This window comes from Typopeltis vanoorti, chromosome 1 (genome assembly GCF_054136105.1).
Source record: "Typopeltis vanoorti isolate ZY-2024b chromosome 1, IOZ_Tvanoo_1.0, whole genome shotgun sequence".
NCBI classification, from domain to species: Eukaryota; Metazoa; Arthropoda; class Arachnida; order Uropygi; family Thelyphonidae; genus Typopeltis; species Typopeltis vanoorti.
Window position 1 is genome coordinate 87974294 of NC_143549.1, and position 23575 is coordinate 87997868.

At 34.3% G+C, this 23575-nt stretch overlaps 1 protein-coding gene across 5 annotated transcripts in view; it reads left to right on the top strand.

Moving 5' to 3' along the window:
• The window catches only part of LOC150110185 (protein fantom-like), a 588918-nt gene that overhangs the window by 194217 nt on the left and 371126 nt on the right, over nt 1-23575 (top strand). For all 5 annotated transcript variants that reach the window (XR_016548253.1, XR_016548255.1, XR_016548256.1 and 2 more), the window contains exons 15-16: nt 9097-9203; nt 22616-22756. Coding sequence is in view for 2 of the 5 variants with exons in the window: in XM_090391966.1 (XP_090248092.1) it covers nt 9097-9203; nt 22616-22756 (248 nt within the window). In the remaining 3 variants the exon portion in view is untranslated. The remainder of the gene's footprint in view (nt 1-9096; nt 9204-22615; nt 22757-23575) is intronic.

Here is a 23575-nt window from a genome sequence, read left to right on the forward strand (position 1 = left end):
ACTCATTTTATCACTTATTTTTAATTTTTTAACTTGGAAGGGGAAATATACTAGTAATTCTTTTCATTTTTTACTTAATGGTTCAACATGGATTTTTTTTTTGTATCATTTTTCATGGAGGATATTATGGATCCATCCATATTTTATAGCCAAGTATAGAAAGAAACTTAAAAAAAAAAGTTTTGAAATTTATCAGAGAGCTTATGAGAATATAATTTTTGCCATTGGAGTTGTCTTCATTTGAACTTGTGGAAGAATGTCTGATGGGTTTCATTCAGATACATCACATTTTTATTTGTTTAGGTGACTCATTATTAACTAATCTTAATTAAAAGAGAATTGGAAAGAAATAGGGTTGATAAAACATATATTTCTTCTCCCCTTCCATTTAAAGTTGGAATTAAATTCACTTATCTTTGTCTCCACAAAGAGAATAAAAGTTATGTAATTCATTTTGCAAAATGTTGTTGTCAAGTATAATTTGTAACTTTAGTTTATGCTATGATGTATTTTGCTAATTTCAGCAAAGTTACATAATGGCAGGCAAAGACGTAGTCTTGGCAGTATACATAGTTCAAGGACTGCACTTTTATACAATAACAGTAAGTTTGAAGCCACCATGCACATGAGCAGAAGAGAGAAAGAAGTAGAGAAAGAGAAGAAAAGATGGCTTGGTAATGTATGGGTTACGGGAACCATTTTTGGCAGATAGGGGTATATGAATATATTTGGAGACCAATGGAAGTGTTTATTTTTTTTCGAACCGTGTATGACCCACAAGAGAATAATCTAGAAGAAGGCCTTTAGAATAATTTTGTTGTAAGGAATAATAGTAGGGAAAAGTAAGTTCCAGCATGAGGCATGTCTACTGTTTATTTATTATGATCCTGTGTTTGTTCCTGTCAGTGGATGGAATATGGGTAGAACAATTTTATCTCAAGTAGAAAGTGTTCTTTGCGATAGTATGTATTGCAGAACACCGAAGATAAGAAGAAAGCTGTTATTCAGTTAGGGATAGGAAATGAATACATGAGATGAAGATTGTGTTTAGAAAACTGTAGCATTGACAGTTTACTGTAATGTATATTGTCTTAATGTTTAATTTTCTGGAGTGAGGTAAAGATTCCTGAAGATTCTTTGTACTCAAGTTGCAGAGGCAGGATGTATTTGCTAAATTTGTAATCAGTGTTAACTTTGTAACAAGAGTATGAAAAGATTCCTTAATTAGAACTGAACAATAGAATGATTGCATTAATATGCAGTAATTGTTTAATGATAGGGAGGATTACTAAAAATAATTTGTTTCCTTTGTTTGTTGTGTACAGACTAGTGAAAAGCTATAGTTGTTAAATCTGGAGAGGATTAGTAAAGAAATTTGTTTCCTTTGTTTTGTTTGGATGCTGGATGAATGAAATGGATAAAATTTAAATTCAGGAATTAAATTCCTGAATTTAAATTAAGGTGTTTTCTTACAGTTTTCTTAATGTAAATAATTATGTTTGTATAGTTGTATAATTAAACATTGTTTCTTTTGTATTAGTTTCTCTTGTCTCATTTTAGAGATAAAGATAAGTTTCGGTGTTTGGGGGAAAACTGGTATTATTTTCAAGATAGATGAATATATTTGGAGGAAAGCACGAGATACATTAAGCATTACTTGTGGTACAAACCTAATCTATAACTGAAAATAACCTTTGTCAGGGTTTCCCAAACTATGTTCCACAGAAAGTGAAAGTGAATAAGTGTTCCATGAAAAATTATCAAAATTAATGAGCCTGGAATGGCTTTAAATGCTGCGACAAGTTCAACATGTTTGAAAATCTAGCACTTCTCATTTTGTGTGTGGATTGTGCTATTGAGGCCAGAGCACACTGGCCTTTACTGAGCCACCTGTGGTTCCGAGCGCAAGTGAAGTAAGGAGGTATCTATTCTAGGAAACATGCGGTCACAAGCAAGGTCAATGCGATGCATTGTGGCATGCCTGGCACGCCTGTAGTGTGCTCTGTCGCATTTTTGCGAAGCGATAATGTGATACAGCCTGCTTCAGCGATAGTGTGCACTTAGCTTTACATTGAATATGAAACCGATGATACGCGAATCTAACCAAGGTGTTCCATTAAAATTTCAGGATTTGTGAAGTGTTCCATTGTAGGAAAAATTTGGGAAACACTGATCTATGTAATGGTTGTAAATGGGTAAAATCAGTAAACAAAACTTTGTTTACAGAAATCAGTAAACAAAGAATGGTTTACTGATTACAAAAAAACTTACAAATAGTGCAGTCGACAGAATGGGCTAAAAAAAAAATTAAGGATAAATAGCATTCCTAAGTTTATTTCTCTGAACTTTAAGTTACTTTCTATATTTGTCTATAAATTATGAGTGGATCACATTATCATTTTATTTATGCCAGAGATTGAAGACTTTTGGCTCTATACTTTGGCTAATAACTATTTGTATATCCCCTCTTTCCACCCCCATCATCCTGAGGGGGTTGGAAAGAGGGGAAAATAGTTCATTGCATAAAGGAAGCTTCTAGACTGCTGTTGCAAATTACCAACCGATCAGCATATCAGGAGTCGTTGTCAAGATATTTGAGAAATTAGTCAAGAGCAAAATACAGGAATGGATAGATGGAAATGGGATACTGTATGGGGAGCAGCATGGTTTTTGTGAAGGGTAGATCATGCCTCAGTAACTTGTTCACATTTTGTAATATAGTGATGGCTGAATTGGATAAGGATAATGGGTTTACAATGATACTACTGGACTTTGCTAAGGCCTTTGACATGATACCACATGGAATCACGTCAAATTATGAGTGGATCACATCTAATCAGTGGATCACTTCTAATCAGTAAACTGCAGCACATATGGATGGATATAGGTTGGTGAGATGGATAGGAGGGTGGTTGATGTAGAGATATCAGAGAATAGTTTATTCAGGAGTACAGTCCAAAAGAAGGCCTGTGACTAGTGGTGTGCCGCAGGGTTCTGTTCTTCGACCAAAAAAAAAAAAAAAAAAAAATCAGCTAACGCCTTTTTTTTTTTTTTATTTATTTATTTTTTTTTTATTTTATTTTTTTTTTTTATTCCCGTATATACGGGAGTAGGCGAGGCCATTTAGCCCTATCTAACTTTTGGAGACTGAGTGGGCAGTTCAATCTCCACTGGTACCCAATTAGAGACAGATGGCCCAAGGCTATCACTAATTAAGCGGTACGCAGTGAAGAGAGACGGCTCAAATGTGCCGCCATCTCGTGGTCTCTAACCCTAACACAATATATTTAATGTCTGAAATAATGTGGGTTCTACGGTCGATTTTCTTGAGTTTACAGGACGAAAAACCCGAGTTTCCGGGAGGAAAAACCTGCTTGCCCGTGCCAGAGATCGACTAACTCGGGAACCGGTCGAAAAAAGGCTTAGAAAAATTTCCTCTAGTCGCCGACTAGACTCGAAACCAAGACTTCCTTCGTGCGGCCTAGCGCGGTGGTGTGCAAACGCCACATCCACTGAGCTACACAGATTCTTCGACCACTGCTATTTAATTTGTTTATTAATGATATAGGAAAGGATTTGAGAGGAACTGTTCATTTATTTGCCGATGATGCAAAGTTGGGTAGAGCAATAGTGAATACACATGATGTCAAAATTTTGCAGGATGATTTGGATAGATTGGCAAACTGGGCTAAGCAGAATGGATGTCAGTTTAATGTGGCAAAGTGTAAGGTTATACATTTTGGGTGAAAAGATTAGCAGCAGTATACCACATTGATGGAACTGTACTCCAGGAAATTGACGAAGCCAAAGATTTGGGAGTGTTGGTTGGTGGATAGGGAGTTGAAGTTTAGGGGGCACATAGCAAAATTGGCTAAATCAGCTCATCAGATCACTTGGTTACTGAAGAATACTTTGACGAGCAAAAGCAAGCAGGCTATTGTTCCTCTTTATCGAGTCTTGATGAGACCCCATCTTGACTACTGTGCCCAGATCTGGACGCAAGGGTTTCTTTTAATGGGGAGGAGGTAGAGAGGATCCAGAGGTGAGTGACCAAGATGGTAGCTGGTCTATGGAATGAACCTTCCGAGAACAGGTTGAAGATCTGTGGGTTATAGAAATTGGTTGATAGGCGGAAAAGGGGTGATATAATTGAGACATTCAAATTACTGAAGGGATTTTTACAAGATTAATTCAGAAGAAATTTTTCAGGACAGGTCTGATGGTGGGAGAACTAGGGCCCATCCATGGAAACTGAGCAAGAGCGTAGTTAGCAAGGGTGTTAGAACTAGGTTTATTACTTGGAGAGTGGTGAATTACTGGAATAAGCTGCCAGAGTCTGTTGTGGGTGCCATGACTGTGAATGCGTTCAAAGCAAAGTATGATAGATACTGTGCGAATGCTGAATAGTTCTTGACATGATGTTTAGGGCCTCCCTCAAAGAGTCTAAGGACTCCTTGGAGTTGCCCATAATAATAATAATATCCAGTATATATATTGGAAGCTTAGTACTGAAATAAACGGGATTCTAATGTAGTTGAAAAACATATCCTCCTCCAGAGACATTACTGCATAGATGCAAGAAAACAAAATTTTATTGTAGCAATAAAAATAGTAAGGAGATACAGTTGTTGCTGTATTTAGTGAAAAATAGAGTAATTAGAATCTTCAGTGTAATTAGAAACAAATGGAATGAAAATGACACTATATCATGAAAAATTCTTTTCCCAACAGATGTCATAATATATATTTGCAAACCAAACAACATTTTATTGTAGCACTAAATGCATTCCTGCCTGATGCATAATTCACATGATATCTACCTGGCATGAAATTGTAAATGTAAAAATATTAAAATAACTTAACCATCTAAAAATTGTGATAAAGTTTTAAATAGCAAATATCATAACAATAGATGTAGTAAAAAATGCAAATTTCAATAAATAACCAAACTTATTTGAACACTAGGTAAATGTAAAAAAATATAAACTGAATATTACAAATTCCTAAAATGTATCACATCCTTGTGTCAAATGTACGTTAATAAAAATGCCATTGTGCTGTACAACCAAGTACCATCTTAAAAAAAAAGAGTTATGGTTAACTCCCATATTATGTGGTGCATGGTTTCCAAGAAATCTGTGTAAAGCAAATTTCCACTTTAAATAGCAAATACTGTCTTTTCATGTCTTTTGACTGTTTTATAGATTGATTAATTTTTTCTATTTTTTATAGATTGAGAGCCTTATTTGTTATTATTTGCATGTTAATAGATATTGATTTTTGATTTAAATCTTTGATCCATGCTTTTAACAATTTTTCCAACGCTCAGATGATTTTTATTCTGAAATTGGGTGATTTTCTTTGTCAAGAAGAAAGTAATATTTTCATGTGATTCTTTAAGTTTATCTTTGAAGATCGTTCTTATTGTTAATGCACCTAATTTAAATTCATGTGCAACATCAACAATCTTAAAACCAGATTCAAGTTTTGTATGTTTTTTAACTTTGTATCCAAATTGAAAACATCATGCCTCTTTTTATGTGCCAGCATATCCTAATTGTTGTGTCTTTCCTTCGCCAGTCTTATTAACACGTAGGGTACAAATTAAATTTGTAATAAATTATGTATGTGTGAAAACAGTAGTATTGGAAGTGTATCAAACTGACATTTATGTACCTCTGTTTTTTAAGTTAATCTTTGAATCAGCAAGTGTGTAGCTACATATAGACAGTAGCAGGAAAAAACTTTCATACTAGCAAATCTCCATAAATTAGAGGTTACCTTACTATATATATATATATATATATACATATATATATACACATGTAGATATAAATAAATAGATAGAAAGATAGAGATACATGCATTGCTTGGAAAGAAGTTAATGGACCCCCCCCCCCCCCCATGGGCAAGGTGCATCGTCTTCAGTGGTTCAAAGAGTGTGTACAGTAGGACATGGACAGCTCAAAAAAAAAAAATATATATATATATATATATATATATTATTATTATTTTTTTTTTTTTAATCACTGGTTTGTGATTTAGCACAACTAAGTATTTGGAAATAATTGATTTAAAATTATTACATGAAACACGTGGACATGTTTGTAGTCAGTGTAAATTGAAGAAATAGGATGCCATGTTGAAGGCTTATCTGTTCAGCAAATTGTTGACAAATTGGACCATCCCACGTCAAATCGGAAGCTCAGAACACAACTGCAAGTGCTACCACACTCACTAAACATGACCGTAGTATGCTATGAGGGATAATGTGTAAAAACTGCCATTTGTCGGCAAACATATTGAATGCAAAGTTCTGAGCATTAAATGGAACATGAAACTGCACAAAAACATTCAGAACAGGCTCATAATATGAGTTTCCATGTTAGAACCAGAATCTGCAAGCCCACCATTACTCGAACCAACATGCAGCTTCATGTTCATTGGTGGTGCAAAGAGTGTGTACAATTGATCGCAGAAGCTTGGAAAGCTGTGTTATGGAGCGATGAATCATTCTGCACCCTCTACTGAGCAGATGGATGGATGTAGTGAATGCACGATGAAAGGAGATCCTACATGTTATTAAGGTGGGCACCATGATGGTTGTTTGTTCCTCACACTAGTGTCTGTTGACTTCTTTCCAAGCAGTGTGTGTGTGTGTGTGTGTGTGTGTGTGTGTGTGTGTGTGTGTTTATTTATGTTATTTTATTTTTATTTTATTTTATTATTATTATTATTTTATTATTTTGAGCTGTACTAATTCACTGGTTAGAACATCATAGAAATAAGGTATTTTGAAATAATTGATTTAGAATTATTATATGATTTATCAAAAAAAAAAAAAAAAATCGACATTTCTGGGATAGCCATGGTTATTCCACAAAATAAATAAATAAATAAATAAAAAATATATGTGTATATAGATATCATGTGCCTCCCATCCTATAGTTGTAAACCTATAGTATATTAGAACTATTAGTGTGCTAAGGTTTTTATGATTTATTTTTATATTATACTATTTTTAAAGCCACTGTAGTAAGCAGAGAAGCTATCTCACACTGGCTAATGAACTTCATCTCTTACATAAAGAAATTCACAAACATCCATATCCATCCGCATGGATAGGCTAATGTGTTCATCAGATATGTTGTAATAGATTTAACGGTATTGATATGAACACAAATGGATAAGAAAATAACTATTTATTAACTTAAAAGCTAATATTTCGCTGGTATTATATCCAGCATCTTCAGAGCACACAACAAAGTTTGTTACAAATGCTAGACAACCACAATCCGGTGTAATAGTGGGGTTAGTATAAGTAATTGCAGCATGCAACACAAGACTCAAGTCCTAATAGGGCGCCATCTAGGTTTAAAAAATAAAATAAAATAAATAAAAAAATAGATCAAAGTTTTGAAATAGTAGGGCCAAATAGTCTTAGAAAGTTTGAAAAAAATAAAATAAAATAAAAGTAATAAATATTAATTTGGTCTTAGGATGACATCTTAAGATGAGGTCATCCTAAGATGTCATCCTAATTAATATTTATTACTTTTAATTTTATCTTATTTTTTTCAAACTTTCTAAGACTATTATTTGGACTATTATTTCAAAACTTTGAACTATTTATTTATTTATTTATTTTAACCTAGATGGCGCCTCTATTAGGACTTTAGTCTTGTGTTCCATGCTGCAATTACTTATGCTAGCCCCACTGTTACACCGGATTGTGATTGTCTTGCATTTGTAACAAACTTTGTGTTGTGTGCTCTGAAGGTGCTGGATATAATACCAGCAAAATATTAGCTTTTAAGTTAATAAATATTTTCTTATCCATCTGTGTTCATATCAATACCGTTAAATCTATTACAACATCCATATCCATCATAGGATGTGAACTATCATTACTTGTTGGTTGGACAGTGGGTCCACTATCCACTTGGCCAACCATATATAAACATATGCATTATGCATATGTTTATATATGGTTGAATATATATACATTTCAGAATATTATAATAGCAAGCATTGAAAAGTTTATTAAAATATTAAACATTCATCTTCATGTATGAGACTATCACTGCTTTTTTGGAGGCCTAGAATGCTTTTGGAGTTGGAAATCGTGGGATTTATTCTCAATACCAGGACTCCCAAATTAACCAGTCCACCTACCAAGAAATGTTCAGATTGTGTCTATATATGTGTATTTTTTATTTTTTTCAACATATTCATGATGATTTGCACTAAAAATAATATCATTTACTGCATTTTGATCTTATTTTTATATAACAGTTGTTAAACACACACGTTATATATACATGTCTAATTTTAAAGGTAGCTGTGGCAAAACAACAAAATTACATGATAACCACAGTAATAAACTAATGAATGCACAAATATTTTGTACTGAAAATAACAGTCCATCACAGTGTTTTGAAACAATAAGAAATTCAAAGAACAAGAATACAAGGTACATACCACAATCAGTTTAGCAATTAAATGGTTGCCACATGCTAGTAATTAATATTACTCAATAATATTAAACATATTTTTGATGTGTACATAAAATGAGAATCTCCCAAACTTTTAGGATAGAACCAGTTATTCCAATTCAAGTTAGACTGATGTACATTCAGTAATTTGGCATATCAAATTACATACAGTTAGATAGGGGCGACAGTTTGTTTTTTGTAGATTGTAACAGATGAGAAATTTTGTTATTAGGAAAATATGTGGTATTAAAGTGACATTTCTTCAGAATTCTATCAATAGGTTCAGAGATTACAGAAATATAAGTGATTGGAACCCTGTAGTCTGTCAGAGAATCCTTAGGTGTTGGAACATAGGAGTCAATTATCTGTTGGACTTGATGAGGGTTGTAACCATTTCATTCCATTAAAGTTTTCAAAGTGAGGAGTTCTTGTTGTAAGTTTGAGGGAGAGGAGCACACATCATATGCTTTATTAACTAATGACTTGATAACACTATTTTTATTGGAGTTGTTATAAGCAGATTTTTGATGAAGAATATCTGCCAGTGAAGGTAGATTTCTAATGAACATTATATATATATAATTTTTTTTTTCTTCTGCAGAAAAGAACAGGAAACTTCAAGAAGAGCATCTTGAACTACAAGTAAAAAATTCTCACTTAAAACAAAAATTAGAAGATCTTGAAAGAAAAATGTCGTTTTTTAGCGAAGTGAGTTTATAAAGCAAACCAAATTTATATTTAAAACATTAATCATTATTTTGAATATAAATTAAGATATGAAACTGAAAATAAGATATTAATTTATCTATAAATAATTTATAAATAAATTTATAGATAAATAATTTCCGAATTAAAAATATAATAATGTAATAATTAAAGCCCTCCCCCCCCAAACAAATTTTTCATTCCAAAAGAAGAAGACATCAATTTCTCTTAGTCTTAATTATTGAAATGCCATAATTTTCTGCCGCACATTGTCATCACGATGGCTGAGTCTGTTCCAATGATAAAGTTAGCTGAACGTGTTGTGGAAGTTGGAGGTAGCAGTTAAAAAATGATAAGTTTTCGTTATTATTTATTAGTTTTTATTTTAAATTATGGGGTATGTAAGCTAAATAGAATGTATAGACTGTGGGTAGTTTGTAGTCGGGGGATCATCATCAAATTCCTCCCATATACCCTCAAGGGGGGGGGGTGTACAGGATATGATAGTACTACATGAAAAATTTACATCATTACTAACTTCCTATCTACAATTTTACTCCAAATCAGTCTGTTACTTGTCAAGACTCCAACATTATCAGATCTTATATTTCTGTTGTCTAAGGCACTTTGTGCTGTATCAATCCACCTATATCTTGGTCTTCCTCTGGGTTGTTTTACTGCCAACCTGGCAGACAATACTTGTTTTGCTAATCTTTCCTCGCTCATTATGTGACCATTAAGTGACCATGCCACCCGAGATTAGCTCTGCTAATGCATTTTTGGATGCTGACAATGTCAAGTTCTTTCCTAATATCCTCGTTTTTTATATGATATTGCCATTGATACCATCTGTTCATGCCTCTAATCTTTCTCAGGACTCTCATATCTATGGTCTCTAGTCTTTGGTCAATTGTTTTACTTCTGACCCAGCTCTCAGATCCATAAGTTAAAACTGGTTTGAACACTGTCTTGTATACAGCTAATTTAGTGTTCCGAATAATTTCTCTCTTATTCCATATGAATTTATTCAATTGACTTCCTACCATATCAGCTTTGTTGATTCTATTATCTATTTCCATATTTAATTTACCATCTTCAGTAAAAATCGTGCCTAAGTAGCTGAAATGTTTTACTTGTTCCATAGGTTCTCCATTCACAACGCAGTTGATATTTTCAATGATTCTACCTATTTTCATTGTCTTTGTCTTTTTATTGCTGACCTTCATACCATATCTATTACAATAGTTATTCAATTTAGTCAGGGTATCTTGCAGACTTGTTGCGGATTTATTTAGAAGTATAATGTCGTCTGCATAAAGCAAAGAGCTAACATTAACATCTCCAATTTGGATATCATGTTTAATAAATACCAGTTTCCTTCATAATGTGATCCATATAGATAATGAATAACAGAGGGGATAATGCACATCCTTGTCTCACACCAGATTTACCATTAAACCATCTTCCTGTACATCCTTCAATTTTAACTGCTGATTTCTTCTTTTTCAAGTGTCATCCCCTAGAACGAGCTTGGCAACCATGTCATGGAACCTTTTTCTTTCTTTTGCTGCTCGGGAACATTTATGGTAATTCAAGCAAGTCCAGTCCTTAATGTCTTCAAACCACATTCTCTTGGGTCTACCTCTCCCTCTTTTTCAATCCAATTTGCCTTCTAATATTAATTTCTGAATGCCTTCTTGTCTAGTTAGATGTCCAAAATATTTAAGTTTTTCTCTCTTTAATTATTTTCATTAATGTTCTTTTCATTTTCGCTTTCTTTAAAACATCTTCGTTTTTCATTTTCTCTGTCCATGGTAGACTGCTGACTTACAACTCAAATAAAGACTAACTATTGCTTGATATAATGCCCCATTGACACCATATAACTGTAGTGTATTGAATTGTTTCTTTCTTGGCACCTTGTCATATGCCGTTTCCAGATCGACAAAACTTAAATACAGATCTTTGTTATGTTCCCATGATTTTTCAACTACTTGTCATAAAGTGAAGATCTGATCCTGACAGCCTCTAGTTCTTCACCAAGCTTTTCTTCCACAATTCTTCTCAACCGTTTCTCAAGTATACTTTCATAAATCTTACCAGTAACACTCAGTAGGGAAATACCTCTGTAATTCTCACATTCAGTTTTATTTCCCTTTTTATATATGGGTACTACGAGAGCTCTACTCCAATCATCGGGAATTCGACCCTCTGTCTATCATCTATTCCTGCTGCCTTTCCAAATTTCAAGCCTTTGATGGCTTTTTCTACTTCAAGTATGGATATGTATTCCTGACTGAATGCCTGTTGAGTGTTTTTTTACCATTGTGCCATAATTGCTTGTTTCATTTAGTAATTTTTCAAAGTAATTACTCCATACTTCAAGGATATCTTTTTCTCCCATCTTCATGTCACCTTTATCATCTCTAATTTCTTTTACAGCTCTCTTTCCTCCATTTCTAAGCTTCTTCAACAACCTCCAGAATATATTACCACCTTCTTGATATTTATTTTCTATGTTCTTGCCAAAGTCCTCCTATGACTTTTGTTTAGCTAGTTTTACACAGTGTTTTGCTTTCTTACATTTGTCTCTGTATTCTCTAAGAGCACAAGCTGACTTATTTGCTAGGAACTTTTCATATGCTTTCTTCTTTTCCTTCAATGCCTCATTAACTTCCTGTGTCCACCTTGGAGTTCTGATTTTTCTCACCACATGCCTCTCTGGCTGAATAAATGAGAGTTTCTTCAAGGCTTGCCACTGAATCTCCAAGGTTTGGTTCCTGTTCTCAAACTCTTTCATTTTTTCTTCTATCCTGCTCAAGACTAAATAGTGATCACTTCCAATTTCAAATCCTCTGTACACTCTGGTGTCCTGCACCAGGGAGAAAACATCACTATCAACAATAACAGTCAATGAGACTTTTCTTATTCCTTGCCTTTTCTCTCCATGTGAATTTGTTCACATTTTTATATTGGAACATGGTGTTAGTAATAACCAGTCCATGTCCTGAGCAGAAATTCAACAAGTATTTGTCACTATTATTAGCTTTGCTCTTTTCTCCAAATTTTCCCAAAATATTTTTGTATGTCTGACAATCATTTCCTACTCTGCTATTTAGATCCCCAACAAGGACCAATTTTTCCTTTTTCATTGTGTCAGTTGCTTTCTCTAAAGCCTCAAAAAATTCCTCCACTTCTACCTTAGTCGAACCTTCTGTGGAACCATACGCACAAATAAGTCTCATTGTCCAGTTCCCCATTCTCATATTTGCCCACATTACTCTACTTGAGACTGCCTGCCATTCAAGAAGATTAGCCTCGTATTTAGTGTTGAATACCATGGCTACTCCTTCTTTTTCTTGATTGTCATTGCTTGAATATAACATTTTGTATTTATTGCTCAGAAAGATCTCACTAGTTTTTGTCTTTTTTGTTTCAGTCACCCCTATTATGTCGATCTGGTACTTATCTAATTCCTCAGCTAGCTCACTTTCTTTGCCATTCAGGCTTCTTATGTTGATAGTATCGATCTTTAACTCTGGTGATGTTGAGTTGGGGTGCGTTTTCAGATTTGTTCCAGTAGCTGACTTTTCGCCGTTTGCCCTGGTTCCCTGGTGAAAACAATAAGGCAAGCCTTGTTTAACCGGGCAACGCCCCAGCTGGCATGAAATTTTGTCATGTTGTACCATCATTTTGTATTTTGGTTTAAGCCAATAAGAAACCAATTTGGTCTGCTAAATCCCAACTTGCCAGCCCATCCTTGTTTGTTCAGTATCCAGGTAGATACCCAACAGGGTGCACCACGAGAAGGTGAGGATTGGACATTAAGTCAGAAGCCCTGGTCGGTTCTCCTCATTCCTTTAAAGGCTATGTGGAAATCTCCTCTCAGTTATACAGCTTTGACCCGTAAGCACCCCTGGAAATGAGAACTGGAGAACCAGAAATGAGAGAGAGAGAGAGAGAGACTTGAGACAATGCAGGAACCAGGTATGGAAAGATGACAGGACAGCATGTAAGTGGGGAAACAAGGAAAGAAAGTGTTAGAGAAGAGAGAGAGAGAGGGAGAGGGATGCAGGTTAGCAAGGAAGAAACAGAGTAGTAAGAGGTGTGATGTATGGAGACTCAGTGATCCATGGGATACAAGATAGAATTTTCCTCCAGGCAAACACTACTCTGGAGTGTTTGACTGGAGGAAAAATAGGTAGTGTCACTATAGCAGTGAAGTGAGGTTAAAGGGAGGGGGAAGGTATGAGATGATTGTGATGGTGAGCACAAACAACTTGAGAGGCAGTGTGAATCGGGTGGCAAGTGATCTTATGTTCATGCTTGAAGTTGTATGTAAGAACACTGAGAGAGATAAGATAGTGAGTGTGTTGCCCAGATATGATAATGCAGAGCAGCAGAGAAAAGCATCAGCAATGAATAGTATAACTGCTAGAATGTGTTGAGAGAGAAAGAGAGGCTGGGATTATGTGGATGCTTTTGAGGACATTTGAGGATAGAAAGGAACTCTATGTGAGTAATGGCTTGTATTTGAATAACAAAGGATGTAGGCATCTGGAGAGATTGTTGTTCTCTAAACAAGTCAGTGTGTTAATGCAGGGAAACTAGAATTATAAGGGTGGATGGTAGAATGGGGGTGGCCTCTTGTGGGAATAGTTCCTTTGGTGAAGGGGGGAATTACGTTATACAATGCTGAATCCAGTGGAGTCTGGAGGGGATAATGATAAGTATAGAAACAGTGACAATGCCTTGATTCTTTATACTAATGTCAGAAGTATCTGGAATAAAGGAGATGAATTGGTGGCACTGATAGTATCAGCCTGTCCAAAGATTATTGGGATCTTTTGTATCAACAGGAATAGAAGTGGCTGGTTATAGTATTTTTTGGCAAGATAGGAAGGGCAAGCACAGTGGTGGAATACTGCTTATGATAATTGAAGAGGTAATGATAAATGCACGTAAACACAAGAAAGATATTTAATTAACCAGATATTTCGGTCTAGAAATAACAGGCCATTGTCAGTAGTATTACAAGAACAGTTATAAAAAATACAAGCTAGAATATTAATAATAGATCTTTTAAGATAGAACAAGCTGCGTGATGTTATATCACTAAGTATGAAACGGAATAATTTGAAGTAGAGACATGATTAAAAAAAATAAAGAAAATAAAATTAAAAATAATAAAAAAAAAAATTAAAAAGAAATTAATGAGTAATCTTGATTAGACTTTCCCAGATTTTTGATATAGATATACAGTCATTATGATTCAGGTTGGACGATGGGGCAAGGCCTCCACGCTTTCCTTGAACAAACGTTCAAACCTATAATGGGATATATGTAAGAGGCGAGTGCTGGACCCAAGGATGTTGTGGTCAGTTTCAATCCCATGCTGAGCCAATCCAGACTTTTCAGGTTTGTTGTGAAGAATGGAGGATTGATGTTCTTGGATTCTTTTTTCAAGAGAACGTCCAGTCTGTCCAAAATAGGATAGATTATTATATGTTTACGTGCATTTATCATTCAGTCTTATGTCAAAAGTATCCTTAAAACAGCAAATTGAAGAGTTATATCCTCTTAGAGTGGAGATTTGGAGGGCATTGGCACTAATGGTTTTGAAAGCATATGGTGTGAGTTGGAGATGGGCTGGATAGGATATTTAGTGGGGTGGTGCTATAAGCCAGGGATCATTGAGAGTGAAGAGCAGGAGATGTTTAGGTGGCTGAGGTTGGCGAGCGCAAAAATAATGATTTTTATAGAAGATTTTAACTACAGTAGTATAAAAAGTAGTAGAATTTATACAGTAGTATAAATTGGGAAGAGGAAACTGCATGTAATAATAAGGGAATGGAATTTCTGCAATTCTTCAGGGAACAACATGTAGTAGAAGGAACATGAGATTCGAGAGTTTTAGATGTGGTCATAGCATCAGATGATCTGATTATAACTGAGATGGCATCTGCTGCTTGTTGGAGAGAGTGACCATGTGGTTTTGACTGGAAAGATGTGTGTGGTAGATGCCTGATGAACATCTCTTACCAGAGTGTGTAACCCCAACTATGAAATTTGGAGGTGGCAGTGTGATGGAATGGTCCTGTTTATTTTTGGTTTGGCTTTAGACCTTTGTGATGTGTGCCACGAACATCGAACTCTGAGAGGTATCTGAACATTCTGAATAATGCAATGCTTCCTACTTGGGCGGTGTTTCTATGGAACTGACCATTTTCTCTTTTAAAAACAATGCATTGTGTCATAAGTTCATGACACTGCTGCAGTTACAGCAGCAGTGTCATAACTGCTGTAGCTGCGCGTTTGTAGTCACGAATGTCACCACACTTGATTGGGCTCCACAGAGCACTAATCTCAATCTTGTCGAACATCTGTGAGATGTAGATAAACTTATACGTTGGTTATACATGGCTTTGAATTTTTCAGAAAATGACAATGTATACTAAAATATTAATTTAAAAACTTTAATCAGTACCTTCCTATATTTTGGCAATGTTACGTTGCCATCTTCTGGGATCACAAAACTATGATATGTGCACGCAGGCACTAACATTGAGTAGCTTGCATTCTAAGAACAGCATCCCAACAGCCAAGACAACCCAATTTAGCCTGCTTGGGGGGGGGGGGGGGGGTACACCTTTAGGGCCAACTTCAGTTGCCTTCTTCAGCCTCATTTGTTCGTTGTTAGTGCCTGCATGCACATATCATAGTTTTGTGATCCCAGAAGATGGCAATGTAACATTGCCGAAATACAGGAAGGTATTGATTAAAGTTTTTTAATTAATAATTTAGTATACGTTATCATTTCCTGAAAAAATTTAAAGCCATCTGTGAAATGAACTGGAGCATCATGTGTGGTCAAAAGATGTTTGTCCCATAACAGACCAGGACCTCATCATATGCCTGCAGGAAGAATGGTCCAAAATTTCCATTGATCGCTATTGTGCAATGACTGCAGAAATCCTATAGGGCTTACTTTCCGCAAGTGCACGATAGCGATCAATGGAAATTTTGGACCATTCTTCCTGCAGGCATATTCTGCATCTCATAAAATTGAGTGCTATGGCTGTTTGTTCCTCACATTATGGCATTTGTGGACTTCTTTTCAAGCAGTGTATAATGGGGATGGGATCATGGATGAGTACTTTTTTTTTTGTGGTGATTAGGACTACATAATTTGCTTAGCTCAGAATTAAAGGATGTGATCTCTGAAGAGACTGTATTGTTGATTTTTTTATTAGTGTTTTAAAGAACCTACTTACCTGAAAGCTCTACTTTAAAGACTGTTTCTGACCAGGTAGATATCCAGAATATTTATGTGAATTTATGAAAGTTGTTTAATCTGTATGAGCTATTAACTGGTAGCCAAAATCACACTTATTAAGAGAGAGAGCCTTTAGAAATTCTTAAAGTAATGCAGTACCCAGAAACTCATTAGAGATTGTTGGAGTTCTGTATGCTATTGCTTTTACTTCAGAACTTATTTTGACATTTCATTTCTAAACTTGATTTGTATGTTTGGTTGTAATGTGTATAATTTTCTTATTCTTGAAATTAAGTCAAATAAAGCTTTTTAGAGCTATTCTTAATTTCATCTGTCAGGAGGTAGCTGATATATATATGAGAGTGGTCTGAAAAGTTCTCGGCCTAACAATGAAAAAAACGAATTTATAATTTCAAAATTATTTTTATTTTTTAACATAATCTCTCTTAAGACTAATGCATTTATTCCAGCGATGCTCCAATGCCATTATCCTGTCCATGTAGTTGTTCTCAGTAAGATCTGCAAAAATACCCCTCTACAGCTGCAATCACCTCTTGATTCTAAGAAAAACGCTGACCAGCGAGGAAGATTTTTAGTTTTGGGAAGAGATAGGAGTCAGAGGGAGCCAAATCTGGGGAATAGGGTGGATGCTCCAACAATCTGGTTAAAAGATCTAAAAATCTAGTCTGGTTAAAAGATTTAAATAATATTCCCCTGTTATTGTTTTACCCTTTTCAAGATAATTAATAAACAAAATGCATTTAGCATCTCAAAACACTGATGCTATGATCTTTCCTGCTGATGAAACTGACTTTATTTATTATTAGTTTATTATTTTTATTTTGGCACTGAACAACAGGCTTCTCTCCACTGGTTTGACTGCTGGTTGGATTCTAGTGTGTAATGGTGAATCCGAGTCTCATCCATAGTAATAAATCGATGCACAAAATCAGTTTTATTCTTGTTAAAATGCTCCAAGCACTGTTCAAAGATTTTCATGCGAGTGTGTTTTTGATCTGCTGTGAGCAAGCATGGCACCCATCTTGCGCAAAGCTTTTTCATTTACAATTCTTCGTGCAAAATATATCCTACACTTTCTTTTGAAATGCCTATAGTCTCAGCAATTTCATGCACTTTGACTCGCTGGTCATTCAATACCATATCGTGCACTTGATCAATGATTTCTGGTGTTGTTACACTTTTTGGACATCCACGTGGATCAACTTCAAGGCTGGTACGGCCATGTTTAAACTCGGCAGCCCATTTCTTAATTGTTGAAAATGAAGGAGAAGAGTGCCCATAAACTTTTATGAATGGCGAATGAATTTCTTTTGACGTTAAACCTTCTTTTACAAAGAATTTTATAACCGCACAATACTCAATTTTATCCATTTCAAGGGATATAGACAATACTTTTGCTTCGGCCAGCTGTATGAAACAGAAACTACTTGATAGAATGACTTGCAATTTCAAATGGATGCTTATGGCAGATGTACCAACTTAGAAAAAAAAATCTTGCCGATAGTGTTGCCATCTATGGTTGAGGCCAAGAACTTTTCAGACCACTCTCGTATATATAGAAGAACCTCCGTAGCTCAGTCAGTATAGATGAAGCCCTTTGGTTGGAAAGACCTAGGTTCGATTCCAGTCCATGATGTGAGGATCCTTTTTCTGGTCTCTTTTGACTAGAAGTTAGTTTAATTGGTCTCAATGCAGGTGAAGGGTTTTTTTCTTCCAGTCCCGTGAACACACACACACACGACTATAGTCATGAATATAATTATGGCAAGGAAGGCAATGGGAAACCACCTTGCATCAGGATTAGGATATATATACGGAGGTTATATATGTAAATTATTTAGTCCATAAACTTTCATTCACGAGCATTTCCATCTCTCTTTTGAGGAACTAGCAAGTGAAATTGTTAATCAGCTTTGCAAAGTGTATGGAATCTTTATTGTTGTAAGAAGAAATCAGTTTTAAAGATGAAAAGGTCTTGCATTTCTTAGTGTGAAATTTATGATGATTATAAATGCTTTGGAAAGATAATGAATATCTGTTTTAGGACAAATTGAAAGTTTATTATTTTTACTATGCACAAGAAAGGAATAATTTTTGTGATATTATTATGCAAATCTTTTCTACTGGTAAGCTATTTTAGAATTTCATCTGTGATGTTTTCAAGAGGTTTTGTGGCATCCTTTCAAGGAACAATTATTCTTCAGATCTGATAATATTGTTCTAGTTATGTTTGTGACATTTGGGAGGTAGATTGAAAGTGGCTGGTAATTTTTTCTGTTGGATGAATGGAACAGAAATTACTGAAAAAGTTGAGATCTCATTTTGAATTTTTTCAAAAGACCTGAAAGACTTTGGTTTGGCCAGCTTGGCATTTACTTTCTTCATTTAGCATAGATTTTGTCACACCCGTATCATCTCAAGTGGTGATATTAATTTATTTGCACAGTTGAAGTGAATTGTATAGATGTGTATCTATGTGTGTAAGTTTTAGCATATATTTATTTTGTGCCACAAATTTTTGTTGTTGTAGTTGTATATTTCTATTTTTTTGCATATTGTAAAATTCATGGATATTTGCATATCCATGAATTTATTCTAAGAACAGATGTCTCCATTTATCATAATCAGAACATATAATAGTAACTATAAAAATTCACAAATTATGAAACAATCCTTTAAAACCTTTAAAATGGATTTCTTCCTTAAGTAGTAGATTATGCTATACACTTCATAAAGTGGACTTTCTGTTATTCTTTATGAATACAGAAAAAAAATGAAATCTCCTGCTTTCTTTTTTTAGTATAGTAAAACAGGAGCCTGCATAGCTAAGTCAGTATGACAAAGCCCTTTAGTCAGAAAGACCTGGTTTTGATTCCCGTTAGTGACTTGAGGAACCTTTATCTGGTCTCTTTTGATTAAAGGTGAGTTAGCTGGTCTCATATGGAGGTAGGGTTTTTTTTTCACCTGAAAACTCGGGTTTTTTGTCCCCCAGAACAGGCAAACCGGCCCTGTAAACATACATGGATTACAGTCATGAATACTTCCCAGCCATATGCCGATCCTGAGCCTGGATAATATTGAGGGGGGGGGGGAAGCAATGGTGAACTACCCTGTAAAAGATCTCACCAGGAATACTTTGTGGGCAATGCCTACAAAGTCACCTACGGCCGGAAATGACTGAAAGGGAAAATCAGAGAGAGAGAGAGAGAGAGATAGTAAAACAAATTATAGTATAGCTGTGATTTTTGAAAATACAAAAGTGGCAGGTATGAGATTCAGTATTTAATTAGGAACTTCTCTAGACAGAAAGCACTCAGTGTCTGTAGCAGTTTGTATCTTATATCTCCTAAGTTCATTTACTGTATTTTCCGGTGTATAAGATGCTCCTATGTATAAGACGCACCCAAGAAATTTAATACAATTTTCTGGAAAAAACCTAAAATTTAAAGTATGATTTAAAAAAAAATGGATAAAATAATAGGTAATTTTTAATAGTAAACTGACCTTTCAGAAACCTGCAAAACCCATGTCACTATCATCTGATTCTTCTCTATCATCATTAATTTCTCATAATATAGAAATAATTTTGTCTTCATATTATTTTGGCATTTTTTGACTGATTTTTGTTTTTGTACGCATAAAATCCACTGCGTTTCATGAAACGGTAACACCATGACGCACCACCTTTAAGATCTTCAATGTTAATTGAAGTATATGAATGTCACCTGTTTTTTTCCATCACTAAAATCTACAGGGAAATATCAAACTGAACACAAAATATCTCAACACGTCAACTCAATACTGATAAACATCGGTAACTGATTACTCGGATAAGATATTATGAAACTTGAATAGGGGCTCCCTGTTCTTAGCCAATGATGTGCTAGAAGTCACATGAAGGTTACGCATCAATTTGATTGCACCATTAACCGCCTACAAAGATCTTGGAACATAAAAGGGAGTGCGTATGACTTTGAAAAGAGGAATCAATCTTTACCTTCATTATATAAGGCGCACCCCATTTTTAAGATGAATTTTTAAGGTAAAAAAGTGCGTCTTATACACCGGAAAATACGGTAAATGCCAAGTTTAGTTATCACTACATACATATACCACACTGTTCTCTGTAATAATAAACAAGTGAATATCGCTTACCTGTTTTGTCACCTCAAACACAACATATTTCACTTCTTGCTTCAAATCTATGCTTGATTGTATCTGCAACAAAGATGAAATATTTTTATATAATATACAGCACTTTGTAAAAATATTCATATATTTTAATGTTTGTTCATGGTCTGTTGTGAGTGTAATGCAGTGTAATATTACAGTATTTATCCAAAGAATTTTTTCTTTTATGTTAATTTAGAAATGAATCATATACATTTAATAAATTTTAACAGCACATGAAAATATCACAAAGATATTAAGATCCATTTTTCATTATCCTAAAAAATGAAATGCATCAAATGTTTATATAAAGATATTTCAGCTTTGTTGCCAAATACAAAAGAAAACATATTTTAAGGAAGAAAAGAAATCACACATGCTTTTATTAAACAAACATCTTGTTTGCCAGATAAGATTTCAGTATTAATTTTGTTCAATAATATTTTTTTTTATTTTTTTATTTCTGGGTGAAACATTTAGATATTTCAATAAGGTGTTGATATTCAGAAATAAAAATTAAAATATATGTTGAAAGTTTTTCCACTTGGTTATACTATAAATTAAAGATGCCAAGATATTATACTCTTGGTTTAATCCTTTATCCAAGTGTAAGCAAACAAAGTTTGCACGTGAAGTGACTTCATGACTGGGCAACTCATATGTAAAGGCTAATGACCTCACATCCAGTGCCTTAGTATCCCATAATGCAAAGCACACATATCCTTACGGACATGTATAATGCTAAGCATTATGAGAAGGGTCACTACCCACACTGGTTTTGACCTTTATTGAGCTTTCATCAGTGGGAGCCAGACTTCTTCCCAGGTATATGGGAAGAAGTCTCAGTACCAGACCCATGTATCACTTCTGAATCTGGCAACTGCTGATGAGACCTCAGTAAAGGTTGAAATGCTTCTTATACTGTTTAGCATTATAGGAAGGGTCACTACCCAGACCCTTTCTATAATGCTAAGCATTATACATGTCCGTAAGGATATGTGCTTTACATTATGGGAGACTAAGGCAAGTGATGTGAAGTTATTAGCCTCTAGATACGAGTTGCACAGTCATGAAGTTACTTCACATACAAGCTTTGTTTACTTACATTTGCGTAGAGGATTAAACGAAGAATATAATTTCTTGGCATCTTTAATTTATAATTAAAATATATTTCTGTTTAACAGTAGTTTGCATGGTTTACAATAGTTAGTCTGCAGAGTGTTGAAAGTTTATTTTTCACTTGGTTAGACTATAATAAATTTAGTTTAATCCTTTATCCAAGTATGAGCAAACAAAGTTTGCACCTGAAAATATCTTCAGGACTGGGGTAAGGTAGTACAACACCGGGCAACTCGTAGCAAAGGAGTGATGTTAGCTTGGACCACCTTTGCTATGAGTTGCCTGGTGTTGTACTACCTTACCCCAGTCCTGAAGATATTTTCAGGTGCAAACTTTGTTTGCTCACACTTGGATAAAGGATTAAACTAAATTTATTATAGTCTGCAGAGTGGTTCACATCATATTCATATGTAAACTTTTATTACATTACCTTAAATATAGTGTTGAAAATGAAGATTTTTTATATATTCATTTTAAACATTTCCATATGTATCATTTAAAAAAAATGGATTTGGTGAATAATGAATGGTGAGTGCTGATTTACACATCATGCAGCAAAACGTTTTTGATAGTGAATATTTCATCAAGTGTAATTTTTTTTTTAATAATACTATATACTCATCCTTCAAGTATAATAATATTCTGTAATAAAATTTCTTGTAACTGTAAAATGGTTATCAGTTTATTTGTATTCCATTTATATTTGTATTTATATGGAGCAAAACACAAAAGATTTTTGATCGAGTATTTTTTGTCATCATGAAATGCTGTTTATAAAATCCTTGATTTATAATTCTTATATGGTTAATATATTTTCTGCATATGTAAGGAGGGAGAAATAGATTTTTCTGAACTAGAAGAAGCACTGGTACTGATAAAAGAACGAAAAGAAAAGGCTGATCAGAAGTTAGATTTTCTTCAGGATGTAGCAGACAACAGTAATAAAGACATTAAACAACAACTACGACAGGTAATCACCAAATCTTCTTTTTTTTTTTTTTTTAGTTAAAACTACAGTCTTTGCTTTCTAATTGAATATAATTTATAAATTCTTCTTCCATTTATAAGCACAGTAATTCAGTAGCAATTTAAAATAATGACTACTTTGAAATCAAAGACCTGAGTTCATATTCTGTCTAGGATACTGGGAGCTTTTATAAAGTAATTTCAGCTGAAAGTGCATTAACTAGTCTCATAAGTAAGTGGTCTCCACACTTTTTTGATCGCATACCCCAAAGACAAAAAAAAATAAATAGCACGTACCCCCAGTTGATTGAGCAAAAATCTATTGTAATAAGTGTTATAAAGAGGAAATATGCCTTGTATCATCATATAATAATTAAAAACACTAGATATTTTTACACATTATTTTTATTATTAACGGCTTACAAACATATTTATTACTATATTTAATGTGAACAATGGCCTTGCATTTCTTTCATAATTTCTTGAAATTCTGGTTTGATGGCTTCTAATACTGCAATACGTTGCTTCTTTAAATTATCTGCAATGATTTTTGTACGTCTACCAATAGTATTTGCTGATAAGGGAATACATTTTAGTTTATCTGCATATTCTTTTCCATGGATTATTTCTACCATTTTTATGGCGGTTGGGAGTACAAGTATTTCCCCAATGGTGTGTGGCTTTTGGTCTTTTGCAATTAAGAATGCAACCTCAAGAGATGCCTCCAAATATTAATCGTTAATTTTAGTGAATTTTTTTAAGTTGTTGGATTGAGAATTACATGTCTTCAAACATCATTCAAAGAAGTGTAAAGATTTATGTT